This window comes from Pogona vitticeps, chromosome 10 (assembly GCF_051106095.1).
Source record: "Pogona vitticeps strain Pit_001003342236 chromosome 10, PviZW2.1, whole genome shotgun sequence".
Classification (NCBI taxonomy): Eukaryota; Metazoa; Chordata; class Lepidosauria; order Squamata; family Agamidae; genus Pogona; species Pogona vitticeps.
Genome location: NC_135792.1, coordinates 21,353,432 through 21,370,771, shown reverse-complemented (window position 1 = coordinate 21,370,771; position 17,340 = coordinate 21,353,432). Strand labels below are relative to the sequence as shown.

General features: G+C 40.8%; 1 protein-coding gene across 1 annotated transcript; it reads right to left on the bottom strand.

Moving 5' to 3' along the window:
• On the bottom strand, positions 1 to 5,643 carry CLEC3A (C-type lectin domain family 3 member A). The gene is made up of 3 exons (XM_020815973.3): positions 5,460 to 5,643; positions 4,268 to 4,351; positions 1 to 1,205 (listed from the first exon to the last, which is right to left on the bottom strand). Exons 1-3 carry the CDS (start codon positions 5,572 to 5,574, stop codon positions 814 to 816), a joined length of 591 nt encoding a protein of 196 aa, XP_020671632.2. The 5' UTR covers positions 5,575 to 5,643; the 3' UTR covers positions 1 to 813.
• Between the last annotated feature and the right edge of the window lie 11,697 nt (positions 5,644 to 17,340).

The following is a 17,340-nucleotide window of genomic DNA, read 5'->3' as shown; positions in this document are numbered from 1 at the left end:
ACCACTGCACACGAGGCTCTTTAAAAGTCACATGTTTTGAATACTTTTGAATTTCATATTACACATATAGAACACAGAAGCAACTAGATGAATAAAGCTTGTGGAAATAGACAAGCTAACGTTGCCTGGAACCATTTGAACAAATGGAGCAACTTATATGTTGATACACAGATGAACACTGATATGGTTGAAAAGGGTTATCTGATCTCACACTTGAATTAACCCTATAAGAGATAAATGTCATCTGTGGTGGACTACACAAGCTTAAACAACTAAGGGGTGTTAGCATATTATCTGGCCTAAACCCCGTGATTTTGAAAGAACTTTAGGTTTTTCAGTTTTCTTTGGAATGCAAAAATGATAGAGGGAAGACTATCTTTCAGCTGATAGAATGCAATAAATATTGAGTTGTCTACTATATTCTGCTTGTATGTATGGATTTTACAGTGACTGGGAAGGTCAGTGACTAAAATGATTGCAGTAGAATGAAGATAAACAAAAGATTGATATATCTACTTAGCCTCCATGGATGCTTATTGTCTTCCAAAGATATTCAATAAGATAGTTCATACCATAATGCACAGGTATAGCACAAAGAACTGTGGATCAAGTCTACTTGCAGCTAGAAGATTATTTTTCACATCACCAGCAATTTACCAGCTGGCTTGCCAGGTGTCTGGGAACAGGGTACCCTATGCTCAAAAACTTCAATTGATTTGTCAGGAAAGTCAGAAGCGGCAAATTGGAACCTCAAGCACATCCTGTATGCATTTCCAAAAATTAAGTAGGAAGCAGCTCTAGCTATAAATTAGTCTATGGAATAAGGAATTCACAGACATATCGTTTGATGGTACGACAGACTTCATCCACCCACTTTCCTTGAGCTGAATGTGAAAACGAGACACAATTTTCACGCTTCCCTCCATTGGGTTGTGACCGGTCCCAGTTGAAGTAGTTGAGCACCATTCCATTGACATCAACAAATTTCCCTTCATTGACCATATCAGTGACACCCAACCAAAAATCTCCCACTCCTGACAAACTCTTCTTGGTGTATTCTCGAAGTGCATTGGTTTCATCACCATCCCTGGGGATAGCCAAAGTTCCTCCTTTGGCTATGCAGTCTTCATTTGCTTCATGGAAATGTTTTGCCCCGTCAGATGCTAAGTAGCATTTCTTATGGACCTTTGTTCCACGAAGACAGACTGTGAATGAAAGATGAGATGTACCATAATCAATTCATTACAGTTAAAAGAGTATTCACTTTAACAAGAATCAACATGCTGTTGAATTGATTCCCACCAATGGCAACTTTGTTCAGGGTGCTCTAGGTCCGGATTACTGAGAAGTGGTTTACCGCTCCCTTTTTCTGGGGCCAGTCTAGGACTGTGCAGCTTGCTCAAGGCTGGCTCTTCTGGGGAAGCAAACTCCCAACACCTGGTTCCACAGCAAAGTACTCATCTCACTGGCTATAATTCAAATATTCCCTGATTTTTTCATTACCAAATGGGATAATGCTGCCTATCATCTGTTGCTTAGTCCAGGAAAAAACATCTGTCTGTAATAACACACAGTTTCCTTCACCCAAGTATCCTTCATTTAACACACTTTGCTTTGTGATTGGTCACTGGGAGTTGGAATTGAACAGTGAGTTACTTTGCAAATTTTATCACTGAGGCACTTATCTCTGAAGACATCAAATTCTGTGACCCAAAACTGGTTAACCTGGGGAAGACTCCATAAGGCTTGGTAAAGCATTGCTGGTCATTTGTATCACCAGTTGCTGCTGCTGAAATGGTGCAGGATGGAGTAAATTGCTGCAAAACCACCAGATCATAATTACAAGTGGCTTAATCAAAATTTCATACCACTATAAATGGCACAATCTTTCATGGATTACAGCTTTATGTACAAAGTGTTCTCCCGAGGCACTAGGATATCTAGGGAACAAGGTTGTATGCTGTAACTAGAGATGGGCTTTTCAGATTTCTTGTACACTGGTGCCTCGCATCGCGATGTTAATTTGTTCCGCAAAAATCACTGCAGAACGAAAACATCGCTATGTGATATTAAAAAGCCCACAGAAACGCATTGAAACCCCTTCAATGTGTTCCTATGGGCTTAAAACTCACCGTTCAGTGCGGCCATTTTTACTGCCTCTTAAGTGAGGAATCTGTCCCTAAACACAGCGGGCGGCCATTTTGTTTACCCGGTGGCCATTTTGACACTGCCGATCAGCTGTTTCAAAATCGTCGATTTGTGATACTCGGTTCCTGAAGCAGGGAACCAAGCATCACAAACGGAAATTCCCCCATAGGGAACATCGCAAAGAGATAACTTTTGCGATCGCAAAAAATGCATCGCAAAGCGATTTCATCGCTAAACGGAGTGATCGCAATGCGAGGCACCACTGTACTAGTTTGACAGACAGACACCTTGAAGAGCCTTAACTGTAGCTCACCTGTGAGAAAAGGCCTCAGCTGAAGATTTTGAGGCTTAGCTCGGCCTAGCTTCACCTAGGTTTTCTCTTCCTGCCCCACAGCTAGCTGGGAGCTTCCTTTCTGAACTGGAAGTTAAGTGGAGTTAGGCCGAGCTAACCCTGAGGGATGTGGTGGCGCTGCGGGTTAAACCGCAGAAGCCTCTGTGCTGTAAGGTCTGTAGCTGTAAGATCGAATCCACATGATGGAGTGAGCGCCCCTCACTTGTCCCAGCTCCTGCCAACCTAGCAGTTCAAAAGCATGCAAATGCAAGTAGATAAATAGGAACCACCTCGGTGGGAAGGTAACAGCGTTCCGTGTCTAAGTCGCACTGGCCACGTGACCACAGACAAACGCTGGCTCAATGGCTTGGAAACGGGGATGACCACCGCCACCTAGAGTCGAACACAACTGGACAAAAAATTGTCAAGAGGAACCTTTAACCCTCCAATCATTGCTTCCAACTGAGGCCTTTCTTCCAGGTTAGCCACACTTAGGTGTCTGTATGTTTAAAAAAATCCCATCACTTACCACGACTGCCAAGGTGCAAAACTTCTGCCTTCAGCTTGTGTGTTTTACCACCAAGCTCTTGTAATTCAGCAAATTAGCTGAATCTGACTCTGATTCTCTAGATGGTCTGTTTGGCTAGTGATTCTTCTAGCTGTTTTGATCTTGGAGTCTAGGAGAGGTGTGGAGGAGGTAGGAAGCTAAAAATTACTCCAGACTGTTATTTGTACTATTTCTGTTGGAAAAACAGTCCATTTGGCCTCATTGCCCTGGCGGCATGTCCCCCTGCAAGGAGAAATGAATGTCTGTATGGACACCAGAGCGGGCTGAATCTTCAGGAAATTGGTGCATACTTGGCTTTGTACCACAGACAGGATTCTGAAGGCCTTTTCATGACTTCGGGTGACAGAGTGCCAAAGTAAAGCTAGCTGTGCATGAGGTCAACCCTTAGGCTTAGCATATAAATGTAGGACAAGGTATTTGAAAGGGCTGTTTAAAATTTGCCTCTTACACCTTGAATATTAATGTAATCACAGAAACAAATAGGGCCACATTTACTATCTATTCTTCCAACCTCTTATTTAAAAGTCATTTTAAAGAGAGGATAGAAAAGTTACTTTTTTGGACTACAACTCCCAGAATGCCCAGGCAACATGGACATTGACCAGTAGGAGATGATGGTAACTGTATTTCCCAAACAACTTTTTCAGGCCCTGCTCATCATCATCACGCTACTCTAACCCCTTAGTACAGATTTTTACTGGCCACAAAATAAAACCTTTGAAACACACTTCTAAACTCTAAAATAAATGGGCTCCAAATATAATCCACAGACCACCAATTGTGCACAAGTTACATTTTGCTCCAGCCAATGGGAACCAACAGATGACAAAACTCTATTTTCCTTTATTCATCTATGTTGATTTTTCCTCTAAATTTTTCTTAATGTAATAATCAGTGCTGTTGGATGACAAGATTTCCACAATTTATGGATTCGCATCTGTCAATCTGTTTTAACCAGTCCTCAAACATGGAACTATACTAGGTCAGGGAAGATATTTATCTGTGTTTAGTTATTTATGTATTCAGTTTATATACTCCCTCATTAGTGCAAGCTCTACTTTTGTCGATTTCCAGGTTAAAATTTAAAAGCACATAAAACCCCACATGTAACAATAATCACACCTCAGATTAACATCATTGCAAATATATTTAATATCCTCTTTCTTTTAGTTCAAGCATACTTTTATATAACAAACAAAGCACACACACACACATCTTACCTGTTTGTAGAGCTTGCATTTCTTTCAAAGAGTTTACCTCTTGCCAAAGCTTGTTAATTTGACTCTTTAGATCACCATTTTTCTCTTAAATAATCAAATATTAGCACATATTATTATATTCGCAGATACTAGAAATATCTACATTAAGCTGAAGAGCACATTAGAGAATAACAAATAGCACAGTGCTATACATTTTTACTCAGAAGTCAAGTCTATGTAAAATTATTTTTTCAAACTACAATTGAGAGCAGAAACATACGAGATTACAGCTTCCAGTTATGAGCAATAAAAACTGGAGCTGTTTTAAGTACTAAAGCACATTTGTACTTCCTAACACAGGTTTATATTTGTATTTACATTATTCTCTCTCTCTTTTTTTTTGCTTCATTTGTAGCCTATCTTTCTTCCAGTGATCTCACAGTTTCTTCTTCCCACTTTATGCCCACTGGTGAGGTAGGTTAGGCTAAATTGACCCAAAGTCACCCAGTGAGCTTCATTGCCAAGTGGGAATTTGAACCCAGCTTTGCCTTCCAAGTGTATGTTCAGCTCTCTAACCATTACCCCGTACTGCTTTTGCAGCTTTGCAAACTGCAGAGTAGCTTGCTTGGCATTGTTTTATCACATTGAGAGATAAGCATAGTGTTCTTGAGCAAATTGATTGTGTGTGTGTGTAAGCTTGAAAAGAAATGCATCTTTGGAGTAGCAAGATCGCCTTCAGCTTATGAATCTGATGTCTTATCCGTTTCTTCCTTAAAACACTCTGGATTGAATCAGAGCCTGGAAACTCTGTTTGATATACACCAGAATGTGTCCCAGAAGAAAGCTGGAATATGCACTAAATGCAATTAATCAGTGTATGAATTGGATTACCCAAATGAGATGAGTCAACGCAGTCATTAGACAGACAAACAGGCAGGCAGGCAGGCAGGCAGGCAGGCAGGCAGGCAGGCAGGCAGGCAGGCAGATAGATAGATAGATAGATAGATAGATAGATAGATAGATAGATAGATAGATAGATAGATAGATAGATAGATAGATAGATAGATAGATAGATAGATAGATAGATAGATAGATAGATAGATAGATAGATAGATAGATAGATAGATAGATAGATAGATAGATAGATAGATAGATAGATAGATAGATAGATAGATAGATAGATAGAGACACACATGCTTTAGTGGCTACTTACCTTTCACCCTCCTTTTGCTGTGTTTCCTGGCTTTGGAATGGGAAGACTGGCCAGTGGTCTGATCCAGCAAAAGTATGGAGACAAGGAAGAGAATCAGAAATCCTTTTTGAGCCATGACTGCCTTCAGATGGTGAGCAAGATTCTTCAGTAACAGGCTGCTAGAAGTTCAGAGAGCCACATCCCAGCAGAACCACCTCCTCCCAGCTTTATAAAAGTGTAGTCAGAGAACTGGCTATCCTCCGTGTTTACAAAATGAGAAAATACTTAGCTGGCTTCATCATAAGGTGGTCTCTTGTTCTCTGTTCTTTTCCCCTCCAGACCTGCATTTCCTGTCAGTTCTGACTGATCAAATTTATTAGGCTATGAAGCCAATGAAAGATATGCTTACTTTAAAAAAAAGTTCCTGCAGAGTTCAGTGCTTGTATGTAGCATTTTTAATAAAAACTTTATATGCTCATACCTGTGATATACATCACTGGTTCTTAACCTTGGGTTACTCAGGAGTTGAAGCCTTCACCACCAGCTGTCCTGACTGGGGTTTCTGGGAGTTGCAGTTCAAAAGCATCCAAGTAACAAAGGTTAAGAACCACTGATATACATTATAAGATGAAATCGAGATGTGAGTACATTCCTTCCTTTCTTCCTTTCTTCCTTCCTTTCTTCCTTCCATCATCAGGTCCTTCTTTCCTTCAATCATCAGTTCCTTCCTTCCTTCCTTCCTTCCTTCCTTCCTTCCTTCCTTCCATCCATCATCAGCTCCTTCTTTCCTTCAATCATCAGCTCCTTCCTTCCTTCCTTCCTTCCTTCCTTCCTTCCTTGGTTTTTCACATTTTCTATGTCTCACCTTGCCAAAACATTCCCACTGAGACATCCTCCTGCATTAATATTTCCTGACTTCGTGCAAAAACGAGACCCCCAGTCTTATACCCTTTTCCTAGCTTTGTGTGTGTGTGCACACGCCTGTTTTTCTTTTCTGCCCAGGAACCCGTTAAATTCTGTATGGCTTAATACTCTTTATGGCTTAATACCCTTTTTAGATTCCTGCTTGATCTAGAAGAAAAAGAGATTGAGAATGAAGGATTGAAGTTAGTGTGGGCACAAGACTTAGGAAAAAGAATAAATGATGAAGAATGGAGGAAGAAGTGGAAAATATGGGTTTTACTATTTATGTCGGTGAGAATAAGAGAAAAAATTTTCAATTTGGGCTTAAATTGGTATTTGACACCGACAACATTGAATAAAATTAATGCTAGTTATCTGAATGTCTGTTGGAAATGTGAGAAGGAAATTGGTACATACTTTCATATGTGGTGGGAATATAAAAAAGTACAAAGATTTTGGAAACTAACCTTTAAAGAACTACATGACATATGTGAAAAAGATATAGAATTTAATCCTGCGATTGCTCTATTATTAGTATTTGAGAATGTGGACTATGATAAGATGACTAGAGAATTGATTACCAATTTATTAACATCAGCCAGATTAATAATAGCTAGGAATTGGAAATCACAGTCTGAATTTCGAATGGAAGAACGGTATAATGGAACATTGCTATAAATGATGTTAATTTGTAACTTAAAGGTTAAGAAAGGAGAGATGAAAAAGAATAATTTCTATGATATATGGGGCAGATTTCTTGAATATGTGCTAACAAGAGGAAAAGGGAAAGCTCCAAATCAAGAATCAATGCACTTCTGGAGAAGAGGACAATAAAAGAAGAAGAAGAATAAAGATAGAGGAAGAAGTGGATGATTGCAAGAGGTCCCAACTAGGGTGGTGGGGAACACAGTCAATTTGGATTTTGGTTTATGTATTTTATGTTTATCTTTATGTTGTAGTTTAAGAAAAAAGAAGAAATGTGGAAGGAGAAAGAAGGAAAAAAACTGGAGGAGGTTATGAGATGGAACATTGGCCTTTCCTGCTTGTTGTCACCCTGGGTTAACAGAGTAAAGCTTTCCCATGACTGGACTCATTCACAGTCCCATACAAACGGAGAGAAAATCTTTTGTCCTCCAGATGCTGTTGGAGTTCATCTCCAGTCAGCCCCAGCCAGCACTGCCAGTCCTCAATCATCATAGAAGTTGTTGTTCAGTGCCACCGAATTGCTCTCCATCTGGAGATCAGCATCTGGAACACTCCCTCCCCGCTTTTAGCCAGAACTTCTAAAACCTTACAGCCTCTCAAAAAAATGATTTCTCCCAAGCTTTGCCCTAACTTACTCGAGGCTTGAAAACATAACTTGGCCAGGTTCCCTGATCACTGTTGGTTACTGCATGGCTGCAAGTGGAAGCGATAAGAGAGGTCTCTGCAGTTACACCAAAGTAGCCCCCAAAGACAGAAATGGAATCAACAGCATAGCAGCATTTCAACTACAATAAAAGAGAGAGTCTCTTATGATGACATCTCTGGAGCAACGTAAACAACATGGAATGCCACAGTTTTCTGGCATGACAGGGTTCTCAACCATTCTGCCACAAACACACTCTTTATTCTGCCTTGGAAAATCACCAAAGTCCTGCTCAAAGGCTTACTCAACACGCTCCAGTCTTCTTAGCGTCTGCCAGCAAGGAAGTGGCTTTTGGCATGGCAAAAGTTTGTAAACTCCATGTTGGATGTATCATGCAAAGATCCAATGAGTACTTAGAATGTTTTACTTGTTAAAGGATATTTCATTCAACATTTCATTCTCTTTCCATGTCTGATGAAGCTTGCATTCAAATAAGGTGCCCCATCTTGTTGTCTTGTTGTTTTCTTTTCTTTTCTTTCTTCGGATTTTGCCCGATATGCTCGAACAGACTAATGTGGCTACCTCCTCCATCTACCTGCTACTTCGCTAATATCTGAATGGTCCTCGGTAAGCGAACATACAAAACTGCCTTGTACTGCCATTAGTCCTTCAAGCCCAGTATTGTCAACTCTAGTGATCACTGGCTCTCCAGGGCTTCAGAAAGGATTTTTCTTAGCCCTACTGGGAGAGATAGTCTCCCATTCACTAACAAATCAGGGCTGACCCTGTTTGCTTTTGAAATTAGACAAGATTGGGTGTATTCAGGATGTTATGATAACAAGAACTGGCTGAACTATCCAGCTGGGTTCCATTAATCCTTTTCTGCCTCACCTTAAACACCAAAAAATACTGACTTATGTGGTGGGGGGGCTACATCTTTGCCAGCCTTCAGCGTTCATCAACAAAACCCAGCTATAATCCTGGGTGTCCTCAAGATGGCAGCATCCGAAAAACTTAGAGCTGGTTGTGCGAGACATCTCGCTTTTAGAAAGCATCTGTCCTAGTTCCATGTTTCATACATGTACTCCCATCTTCATTCCTTTTTCAAATACGAGAATCATCCGATGGGGATATATTCCTTGATTCTGTAAATTCAGCATCTTTTCACATTACTATCGTTATTGCTGAACTTCGTTTGACTGAATTTCTGTGGTGTTTGTGCCTCAGTTCCTGAGGTGAAGCAAGAAGGAAGAACCAGCTGTCCAGGAGACAACATCTGTACATTTTGCAGTGTTTGACTTTTCCATTTCATACATCATTTGCTTTTGTGAGATGCCTCAGTGATTCCACAAAACTGCAATTCATGTCGGTCACTGGAGGGAAATATATACACATAGCACTATGTTAATATTGGGTGTCAGGTTTACACTATCATATGATTTATATAAATATATGTATTTCTATGAAGTTTTAAAAGTCTGGCCAAGATCCAGACAAAGGGAAACACTTAAGAGTTCTGCTAGAATTTTTTAAAATTATTGTTAAAGAGTGGTATAAAGCTACTGAAAATTAAATTTACTATCCAAGCCAATGAGATATAATAGCACACTCCTCTGCATGTTTTACTCAGAACCAAGTACCCAGGGGATTTGCTTTTCTATAAATGAAGTTATTGGAGTGTTTTGAATGCATGTTTGAAGTTCTTCCCATTTGATTCAGGTCTTTTTCAGCACCCCAGACAAAGGTTCAGTTCAGTCTGATGCAATTTACAATCCAACATGGATTCTGAATCTGGACTAAACTGAGGATTTTTGAAGCTCCTATTCATTTGACTGGGGATACTCCAACTCTCTCTCTCTCTCTCTCTCTCTCTCTGTGTGTGATTTAAACATCACCATTAAACTTGGCATGATGGTAGCTCACAAAGAGCATCTGATGTGCTAAACATGAAGACACCACGTTGTTCATGTTTTACGCCTCCCACCTCTAACTTCTGTCTGTTTTCTTCATTTTAACTCTTGTCCCTAGGCACTGGGCTCTTCATCCTCCACCACCACTCTCTGCATGTGATTGATTACAGTTGTGATAGTTTGTTGTGAACATTTTCACATTTGTAACTAAATGGACCAAATTCCGGGAGGCAGTGGAGAACAGGAGGGCCTGGCATGCTCTGGTCCATGGGGTCACAAAGAGTCGGACGCGACTTAATGACTAAACAACACAAAATAAATGGAACAATTTTATTCTTTATGCTAATAACTCAGAGTGAGTCCTTGAGACTGTAAGTGCCAGTTAATGATGAGTGGGTTACCTGGGAACTAATATCTATTATACTCAGTGCGTCCCTGCACTTCTGCTGCTTAGCCGAGGGAAGGAAAGCCCAAAATTTCAAAACTGCAGCAGGGCATGATACAGAGACCAGAATCGAGGGGGGGAAAAAAGCATTTTCTAACACAGGCAGAGCTGATTCTCCGAGGACTGTAGGAAGCACAGGGTTGATTAAGCTCAGCCAAGTGTGGCCTCTTGGAAATGGAAAAGCGTGACAGCTGTTAGAAGGGGGAAATGTTCAAGAAAGAGATGAGCAGCAGAAAAAAAGGTGACTATTGATGGTTTAACCCCTTCGCCAGTATTTCCTTATTTATATAAATTATAAATCCTCTTGCACACAGCCAGATGCTGCACACAGCATGCATAGAGTGAAGGCACTGACAAGACGTGACTTCCACACCTTGAAAAAGTTCCCTTTTTGGATGAGAATTTTGCAGCCTACATGGCCAGCTATCATCTAAAAATGTACATTTTCCCCCCAACCTCTGCATCTGGCATCCCAGAAACCATTTCACCGGTTGTGAAAATGACTTATAGGCAGTTCAGGGACCAGGCAGGGGGTCTTCTGCAAAATTCCAGGGGGCCCTCCCCTGCTCGCTCAGGGAACTGTCTGTGAAATGATTGTTTACCTGAAACAGACAAACAGAACAAGCAGAAGAAGCTTCATCTGAACTCTCAGTTCTTATTTCTACCTGGCCATTAACTCCTTCAAACACTTACTGGCTAACACCAGACAAAATCTGGTTGGTTACAGTGTTCTCGTATGTAAAAGATACACACATGCTGGGTTGCACAATTAAATATTCTGATATTCCCCCTCAGAGAATTTGAAATCAGTTGCCTCTCCATCTCTATTGACAATAATTTTCTAGTCACATATTGCCTTCCTTCAAAGTGCATGCCATACAGGCCCTGATATGACAGGGAGCAGAAGCGCCAAAAAGTGGGTCAATCTCTGTATCAAAAAAGATGGCATACTAGGGGAAAAAAATCGAGTGAAAGCTAAATTATGATTATTACTTACTTAGTTGGGGGATATGTGGAATCCTAGTGTAGCTCAATATCTCTAGCATGGTGGCAAAACGTCTGACTCTAGTGGTAAATCCAATCTGTAGCATTTTCCTTGTAGTGCAGTGGTTAAACTTCAGTACTGCAGCTGAAACTCTGCTCACAACCTGGGTTCAATCCCAGGTAGCTGGCTCGAGGTTCACTCAGCATTCCATCCTTCCAAGGTCAGTAAAAAGAGTACCCAGCTTGCAGGGGGAAGGGGAATGTGCTTAATTAAAATTATAAAATTACCCAGAGAGTGCTTTAAACTGTATAGGGCAGTGTATAAGCAGCATGATTTTTTTTTTTGCATATCATAAAAGAAAAAATGCACAGCTGTGTGATCTGTCAGCAAATACCACTCTGTCACCAGAGGTTTGTATCAAGAGAATAGATTCTTATTACACCACATGTGTTAATTGGCTTAATGAAGTGCTGGAAGATGTGTTACGTAAATTCTTTGTAAATAACATTTTGTAACTACTAGCAATTCATTACATTAAGTCTGTCCAACGTTGAACAAAGAGCATACTTCTGGAGCAATTCACAAGTGTTTTCCCCTCACCCTTCCATATCTATAACCTACATGGTGCTGAAGTGAGAAATTGTGAAACCAGCACACGTCAAGCATGGGCATGTTAATTACAAAAACTGCAAGGAGGGAGAGAAATGTCTGTCTAGATCAGTGGTTCACAACCTCGACTCCCCAAGGGTTATTAGACTACAACACCCAGCAGCCTTCACCACTAGCTGTACTGGCCTAGATTTCTGGCAGTTCAAGGACCCCCTGAGGACCCATGGTGGGGAACCACTGCTCTAGAACAACACAACAGTTCCAGGCAGAGGTGTGGATGAAATATGGCTAGGCAGAGATGGAAAGCTGACATTGACACTGATATGATAGAGGCAACAAGATTGCCCGTCCATATGATTACATACACCACCCTTCTTCTACTGGCTGTAATGGGGTACCTATTTTGCTCACCCAGAACCCACCATGGGCCAAATTAAATCCCATTGTTTTAAAGTCATTCCTAGTTTCCAGAATTCCACTTGTAATTTTTTGTGACAATTCGTTCTGGAGGCCCCTGTACCTCACGTGGTAGCATCATTTATAACAACTTCTGGAGGCCTCCTAAATTTAAAAAAAAAAAGAGAGAGAGAGATTTCCCCCCCACGTAAATCATTGTTGGAGGACTGCGTGTGTGGAGTCTGTAAACAGAATCACAGGGCAGCAATGGTTCCCAACAAAGGGGAGGAAACTGGTCTTAGCAGACACCGATGTTGACTAAGACAGTTTTGCAAAAGGTCTATTTGAACCCCAAACTGTCCTTGTGAAGTATCCTAACAGTAGGGTCGTAAAACAAGCATAGGCCCAATTACTGCATGCAGTCAATGGACATTTAGAATGTGAAACGGATATTTCATCTCCATTTCATTCAGTTTCTTTATGTCTGACAAAGTGGATGTGTCCACGAAAGCTTATATTAAAATATAATAGTTAAGACTTTAAGGTGCCATCAACATCTTTGTCTCATTTCATTTTTTTGGATTTTGCCTAACAAACTGAGGAAGTCTGGGACAAAAGAAACACATGATTACACCCCTGGCAGAGGAAATGTTTCCCTAGCAATGTAGATTTTCTCCCTTTCTTTTAATTTCTCTTTGGTTGACGGTGGTATTTGACACCCTCTGTTTTCCTGCAGCCTGAGAAATCCGGGTCAGCAAGATAGCATCGGAGTCTTTATCTCTAAGCGCTTCTCTTTTCAATAAAATAAAATAAAATACTGGTTTGGGATTCATCTTTAGAAATGAGACAGAACAAAGAGCTCAGCTTTGATGAACAGCAAAGTACTGTAAATATTATGTTGTCATTTGATGACTTGTGTTCTATTGTGTTTTTTTTTTTTTAACGGTGGAAAAGATATGCATGACAGTCGTGTCGTTATCGTTCCTCCAGTCTTTGTCATGCCTGTTTCTAGAGCTGGCTCTGTCGTTCGGTAAAGTGAGGCAGTGGCCTTATGGAAACAGATGTAGGATGTAATGAATGCAGACTGTTGCTTACTCAGTTTCTTTTTTTAAAACATTTCTAGTGCTAGGAATGGGAACAGAATCTTGTTGTCCTGTCACCTGAGGCAGGGTGGGAAGCAGCACCCTAAGCCATGCGGTGGGATGGAGGCTAAGCTGGCCGTGCGGCTGTTCCACATTGCCCGGATACCACAGTTATGGCACAAGTAATATTAGTTTAGGATACCCTTCCCACAAAGCCTTGGCACAGAGGCATGGAGGACCCCCCTCCGAGCCACATGTTATTCAAATAGCCAGCTGGGAAGCAAAATATCTCCAGTGGTAGATGGTTCAGGTGTTGGTGAATGTGTGTCAGCAGCAGATCCAGGGCTGCCCACAGGACGCCGATGCTTGAGGCAACGTCTTCTAGGGAGCACGTCAAAGGGCTGGCCCTAGTTTGTGAGATTTTCTGCTCTCTGTGCCAACATGACTCAGCTGGGTTTAGGTCCTATGTAGCTTGTCTGGGTTGGATTGTAGAATTATAGAATTGTAGAGCTTGAAAGAACCCCTAAAAGGGGCATCTAATCCACCCTTTGCCAAGGCAGGAGCCCTCAGTGAGGCACCTCTGAGTGAAGACCATCCAACCTCTACTTAAAAATATTCACCTTCCACTGCTGAACAGCTTCTTAGTGTTTAGTCTGACTCTTTATTGTAACTTGAATCCATTGGTTTAAGTTCTGCCCTCAGGAGCAGCAGAAAACACTCCAAATCCATGGGACAGTCCTTCAGATATTTTTCTGCCTCTCAATCTTCTCTGTCGTCCTCCATTATTCCTCATGACTCTTGGTTTCCAGACCCTATATCATCCTGTAGTCTCAGTCCGACATCTGAGGAAGTGGGCTTGATCCATAAAAGTTCACATTAAAATATACCAGTTAGTCTTTAAGGTGCCATAATGTTTTTGTCTTTAATTTTTATTTTTATTTTGTTTTTGGTCTGATATGCTAACAGAGGCTAACACAGCTACCTCTTCTAAAACTATATCATCTTGTTCTACCCCCTATATACTTTCTAGATTTTCCATATGCTTTTTAAACAGTGGTGCTTAGAACTGGACATGACATTGGAGAATAGCTTGGTACTATTACTTTGATCAAGTCACTATATTTTTAATGCTGGTTTAAATGGCATTTCCTTCCTTCCTTCCTTCCTTCCTTCCTTCCTTCCTTCCTTCCTTCCTTCCTTCCTTCCTTCCTTCCTTCCTTCCTTCCTTCCTTCCCATCAGTCTTAATTAATATTCAGCTTGTAGTCAACTAAGACCCCGAGATCTTTTCTCATGCTTTGAAACTAAGTACCACCTATCCTCTATTTACATATCTGATTTGTTTTGGTTAAATGTAGTTATTTACATTTAAGCATCTTGAAATCATTAACTTTTTTAGCCCAGTTCACCAATCCGTTGGTGTCACATCTTGAATCCTGTCAATATTTTTTGAAACATTAGCTGCCCGTCCCAGTTTTAGCTTATCTGAACGTTTCATCAATTTCTCTTCTATTCCTTCATATAACTGCTTTAGAAAGATGTTGGCCTTTGAATGAATGAGATTTATTAAATCAAGGCTCATGTAAATTCTATTGATTCAGCAAGTTGACCCTAATTGGTTCCTATAGCGGATTTAATCCAGATGTGTTAAGATACTTGAAAAAAATGTACCTTAATGGCTTTCCCCCCACTTTTTAATTAAAAAAAACACTGATCTATCACAGGGGTAGACCAAATGCGTATGACCATAGACTGAATCAGTGGAAACTGATACTGCAAATGTTACCATTTGACTTCTGCATAACGTCTATATTCCTCTGAGAATGACTGGGAGAAGCAGTGTTTCATCCAGACGTACTTTATGTGGGCAACAGATGAAAGGAGCTGTGTTATCCTGAGGCTGCTCTGTGAATTGATTAGCATGATGTTTGAAGGGAGGACAGAAAAGAGCTCTGCCTTCTGCACAGATCAATCCCTGTGTCTCCTGGCATAGTCTCTGATTAGAGGTTTATCCTTCTCTACTAAGATTTGACTTTAACCTGTCTAATGAGCCCATTAATGCAATGTCAGAACAAGGAATCAGAGCATCTCTGGGGCAGGAATATACTGAAGCACCTGCATGTCCTACTTCCTCTTATCTGGGATACAGCATCCTGGGAATATCATGAGAGGCTCAAAGTCACTTAGTGAACATCATGGGTGAGCAAGAACTGGAACCGAGAGGAGAACTGGAACCTAAATCTCAGTCCAACACTCTTATCACGGCACCATGTGGTCTCTCAAAGAGTTGGAAAAAGAGAGAGAGAGGTTCAGCAACAGAGAAAAGAATGTCTAAGGAGCCAATTTTGCTGCGTTGGTTCCTGTTGCTTTCCTAATTATTCTGTATTCCGCACAGCCAGCTCTACCATAAGGCAAAGTGAAGAGTCTGATTTTGGCAACAGTGCTGGGTGACATGGAGGCACCCCCTCCCCAGCTACCCCACTCTAACAAAAGACACAGCTAGATATTCCAGGCAACTTGTCTTACATACTTTACATTAGCAGGGAGACCCCAGGTGATGTGAAGGGTGCTTTTCTACCACCAGGGGTGAAGGTAGGACCTCCTGTTTTCTTAGTTGGCTTCTGTAACAGGAATGGGCCGGGCACTCTTTTCTCCGTTGGCAGCTGTACGTGTCAGATGTGCTCTGATAGCCTCCTTTCAAGCTTGAGCCTGTTCCGATTCCTTCAAATTAAAGCGCTGCTTGTTAACGGCTTCTTCATTTGACAATAGGAAATTTAAGCCAACTATACAATTTGCATCGACATGTGAAGGAAATGAATAGGCTGTTGATTTATCCACTGAGAAATGTTTTGTCTGGACGTCATCTTCGGTGACCGACACAGATGAGCAGAATGCAATTTATAGTGCTTTTTAATTTGTGCCCCAAAATGTTTCATTCTTATGAAGAACTGGGCTGTGTAGCCTTGGGCAAGCTGGAGTGTCCCAGGGTACCCCCAATTCTGGTACTTAAATATATCCTCAAATATCTCACTTACCTTGGAAGCTGTATAAGGGTCATTATAAGTCCCTTCCAACTTGACAGCACAGAACACACACACACTGTCACAATGTTAATGCTATGCTTAATATTTTATTTATATTTTATGTAAACATCATTTGCTTGGTAGGCACAATATAACAAAAGCTCTAAAGCAACAAATAACAAATCAAACGTTTCCACTCGCTTCACTCGGTGAGATGTTCAAGAGAGGCTTCAGCACTTCTGTATTCCAAAACCAGGAAATGGTTTTATTTTTTGCTGAGAGAACAGAGCCAATTACTGTAATTAGATAGAAACTGAAAGTGGCCCAGTGACAATGTTAGATTCAGGAGTGAGAGATTCCATTCCCTACACTCAGAGCAATAAGCTTAATTAACTGCAAACTCTTCTCTTCAAAGTCTTTCCTACTTCTTTAAAAAGATGTTCCTCAACCCTTATGCTTAGGGATGGGGCCATATTCTTTTAAGAATAGTTCTATCAAAGATAATGTTAAATAGATGATGATAAAGTTGTACAGATATATAGAAGACACTCATATACATTGGGTGTTCGTGTGTGTGTGTGTCTAGGACTGCCTGTAAGATAGTTCCTTTGCTTTCCACATATAGTAATGTCTTTTTAGCTGGAAAAATTCCAACACACAAGCATCCTACAAGTCCAAAAAAACCACACACCCTAGTTTCATTAAGAAAACCGTCTATTCTTAATGTAGGAAGCAAATCCAGAGTTTAAATCCGATGCAATGGACTTAAACTCTGGACTAGTTTCAAAGTGATATTTTCTAGTTATGGTAGGCCTTGTGATTGTTGGAGACAGTCTCAAACACACACAAACACACATTGTTTCCTGTCAGTGACATAAGATGGCAATACTATAAAACTGGAAATGAGACAGCTACTTGTGTGACTCATTGACACAAGCGTGTGTGTGCGTGCACATGCATGCATCATGCATGGACATACACACAGAGAGAGCTTTTTTTTTTTAAACAAGGGAGTGTCTGTTCCGTCTTGTTCACTGATAGAATGACGGAAGGCGGCAACACCAAAGTTTTCCACTCTGCTTCTTGGAGCTGTCCCATGTGTGTTTGTGTGTTCCTTTGGAAATGTAAACCTCAGTTTGGAAGGCTGCATAAATAAAAATAAATAAAAATAGCATTGTATGCTAAATAGAGCAAAGATCCATC

Excerpts from the sequence above, each read along its gene's own strand:
- CLEC3A (XM_020815973.3), bottom strand. The coding sequence starts at position 5,574 with ATGGCTCAAAAAGGATTTCTGATTCTCTTCCTTGTCTCCATACTTTTG. Across the intron at positions 4,352-5,459 it reads CAGCAAAAGGAGGGTGAAAG|AGAAAAATGGTGATCTAAAG; the intron begins GTAAGTAGCCAC and ends TGATTATTTAAG. Across the intron at positions 1,206-4,267 it reads AATGCAAGCTCTACAAACAG|TCTGTCTTCGTGGAACAAAG; the intron begins GTAAGATGTGTG and ends TTTCATTCACAG.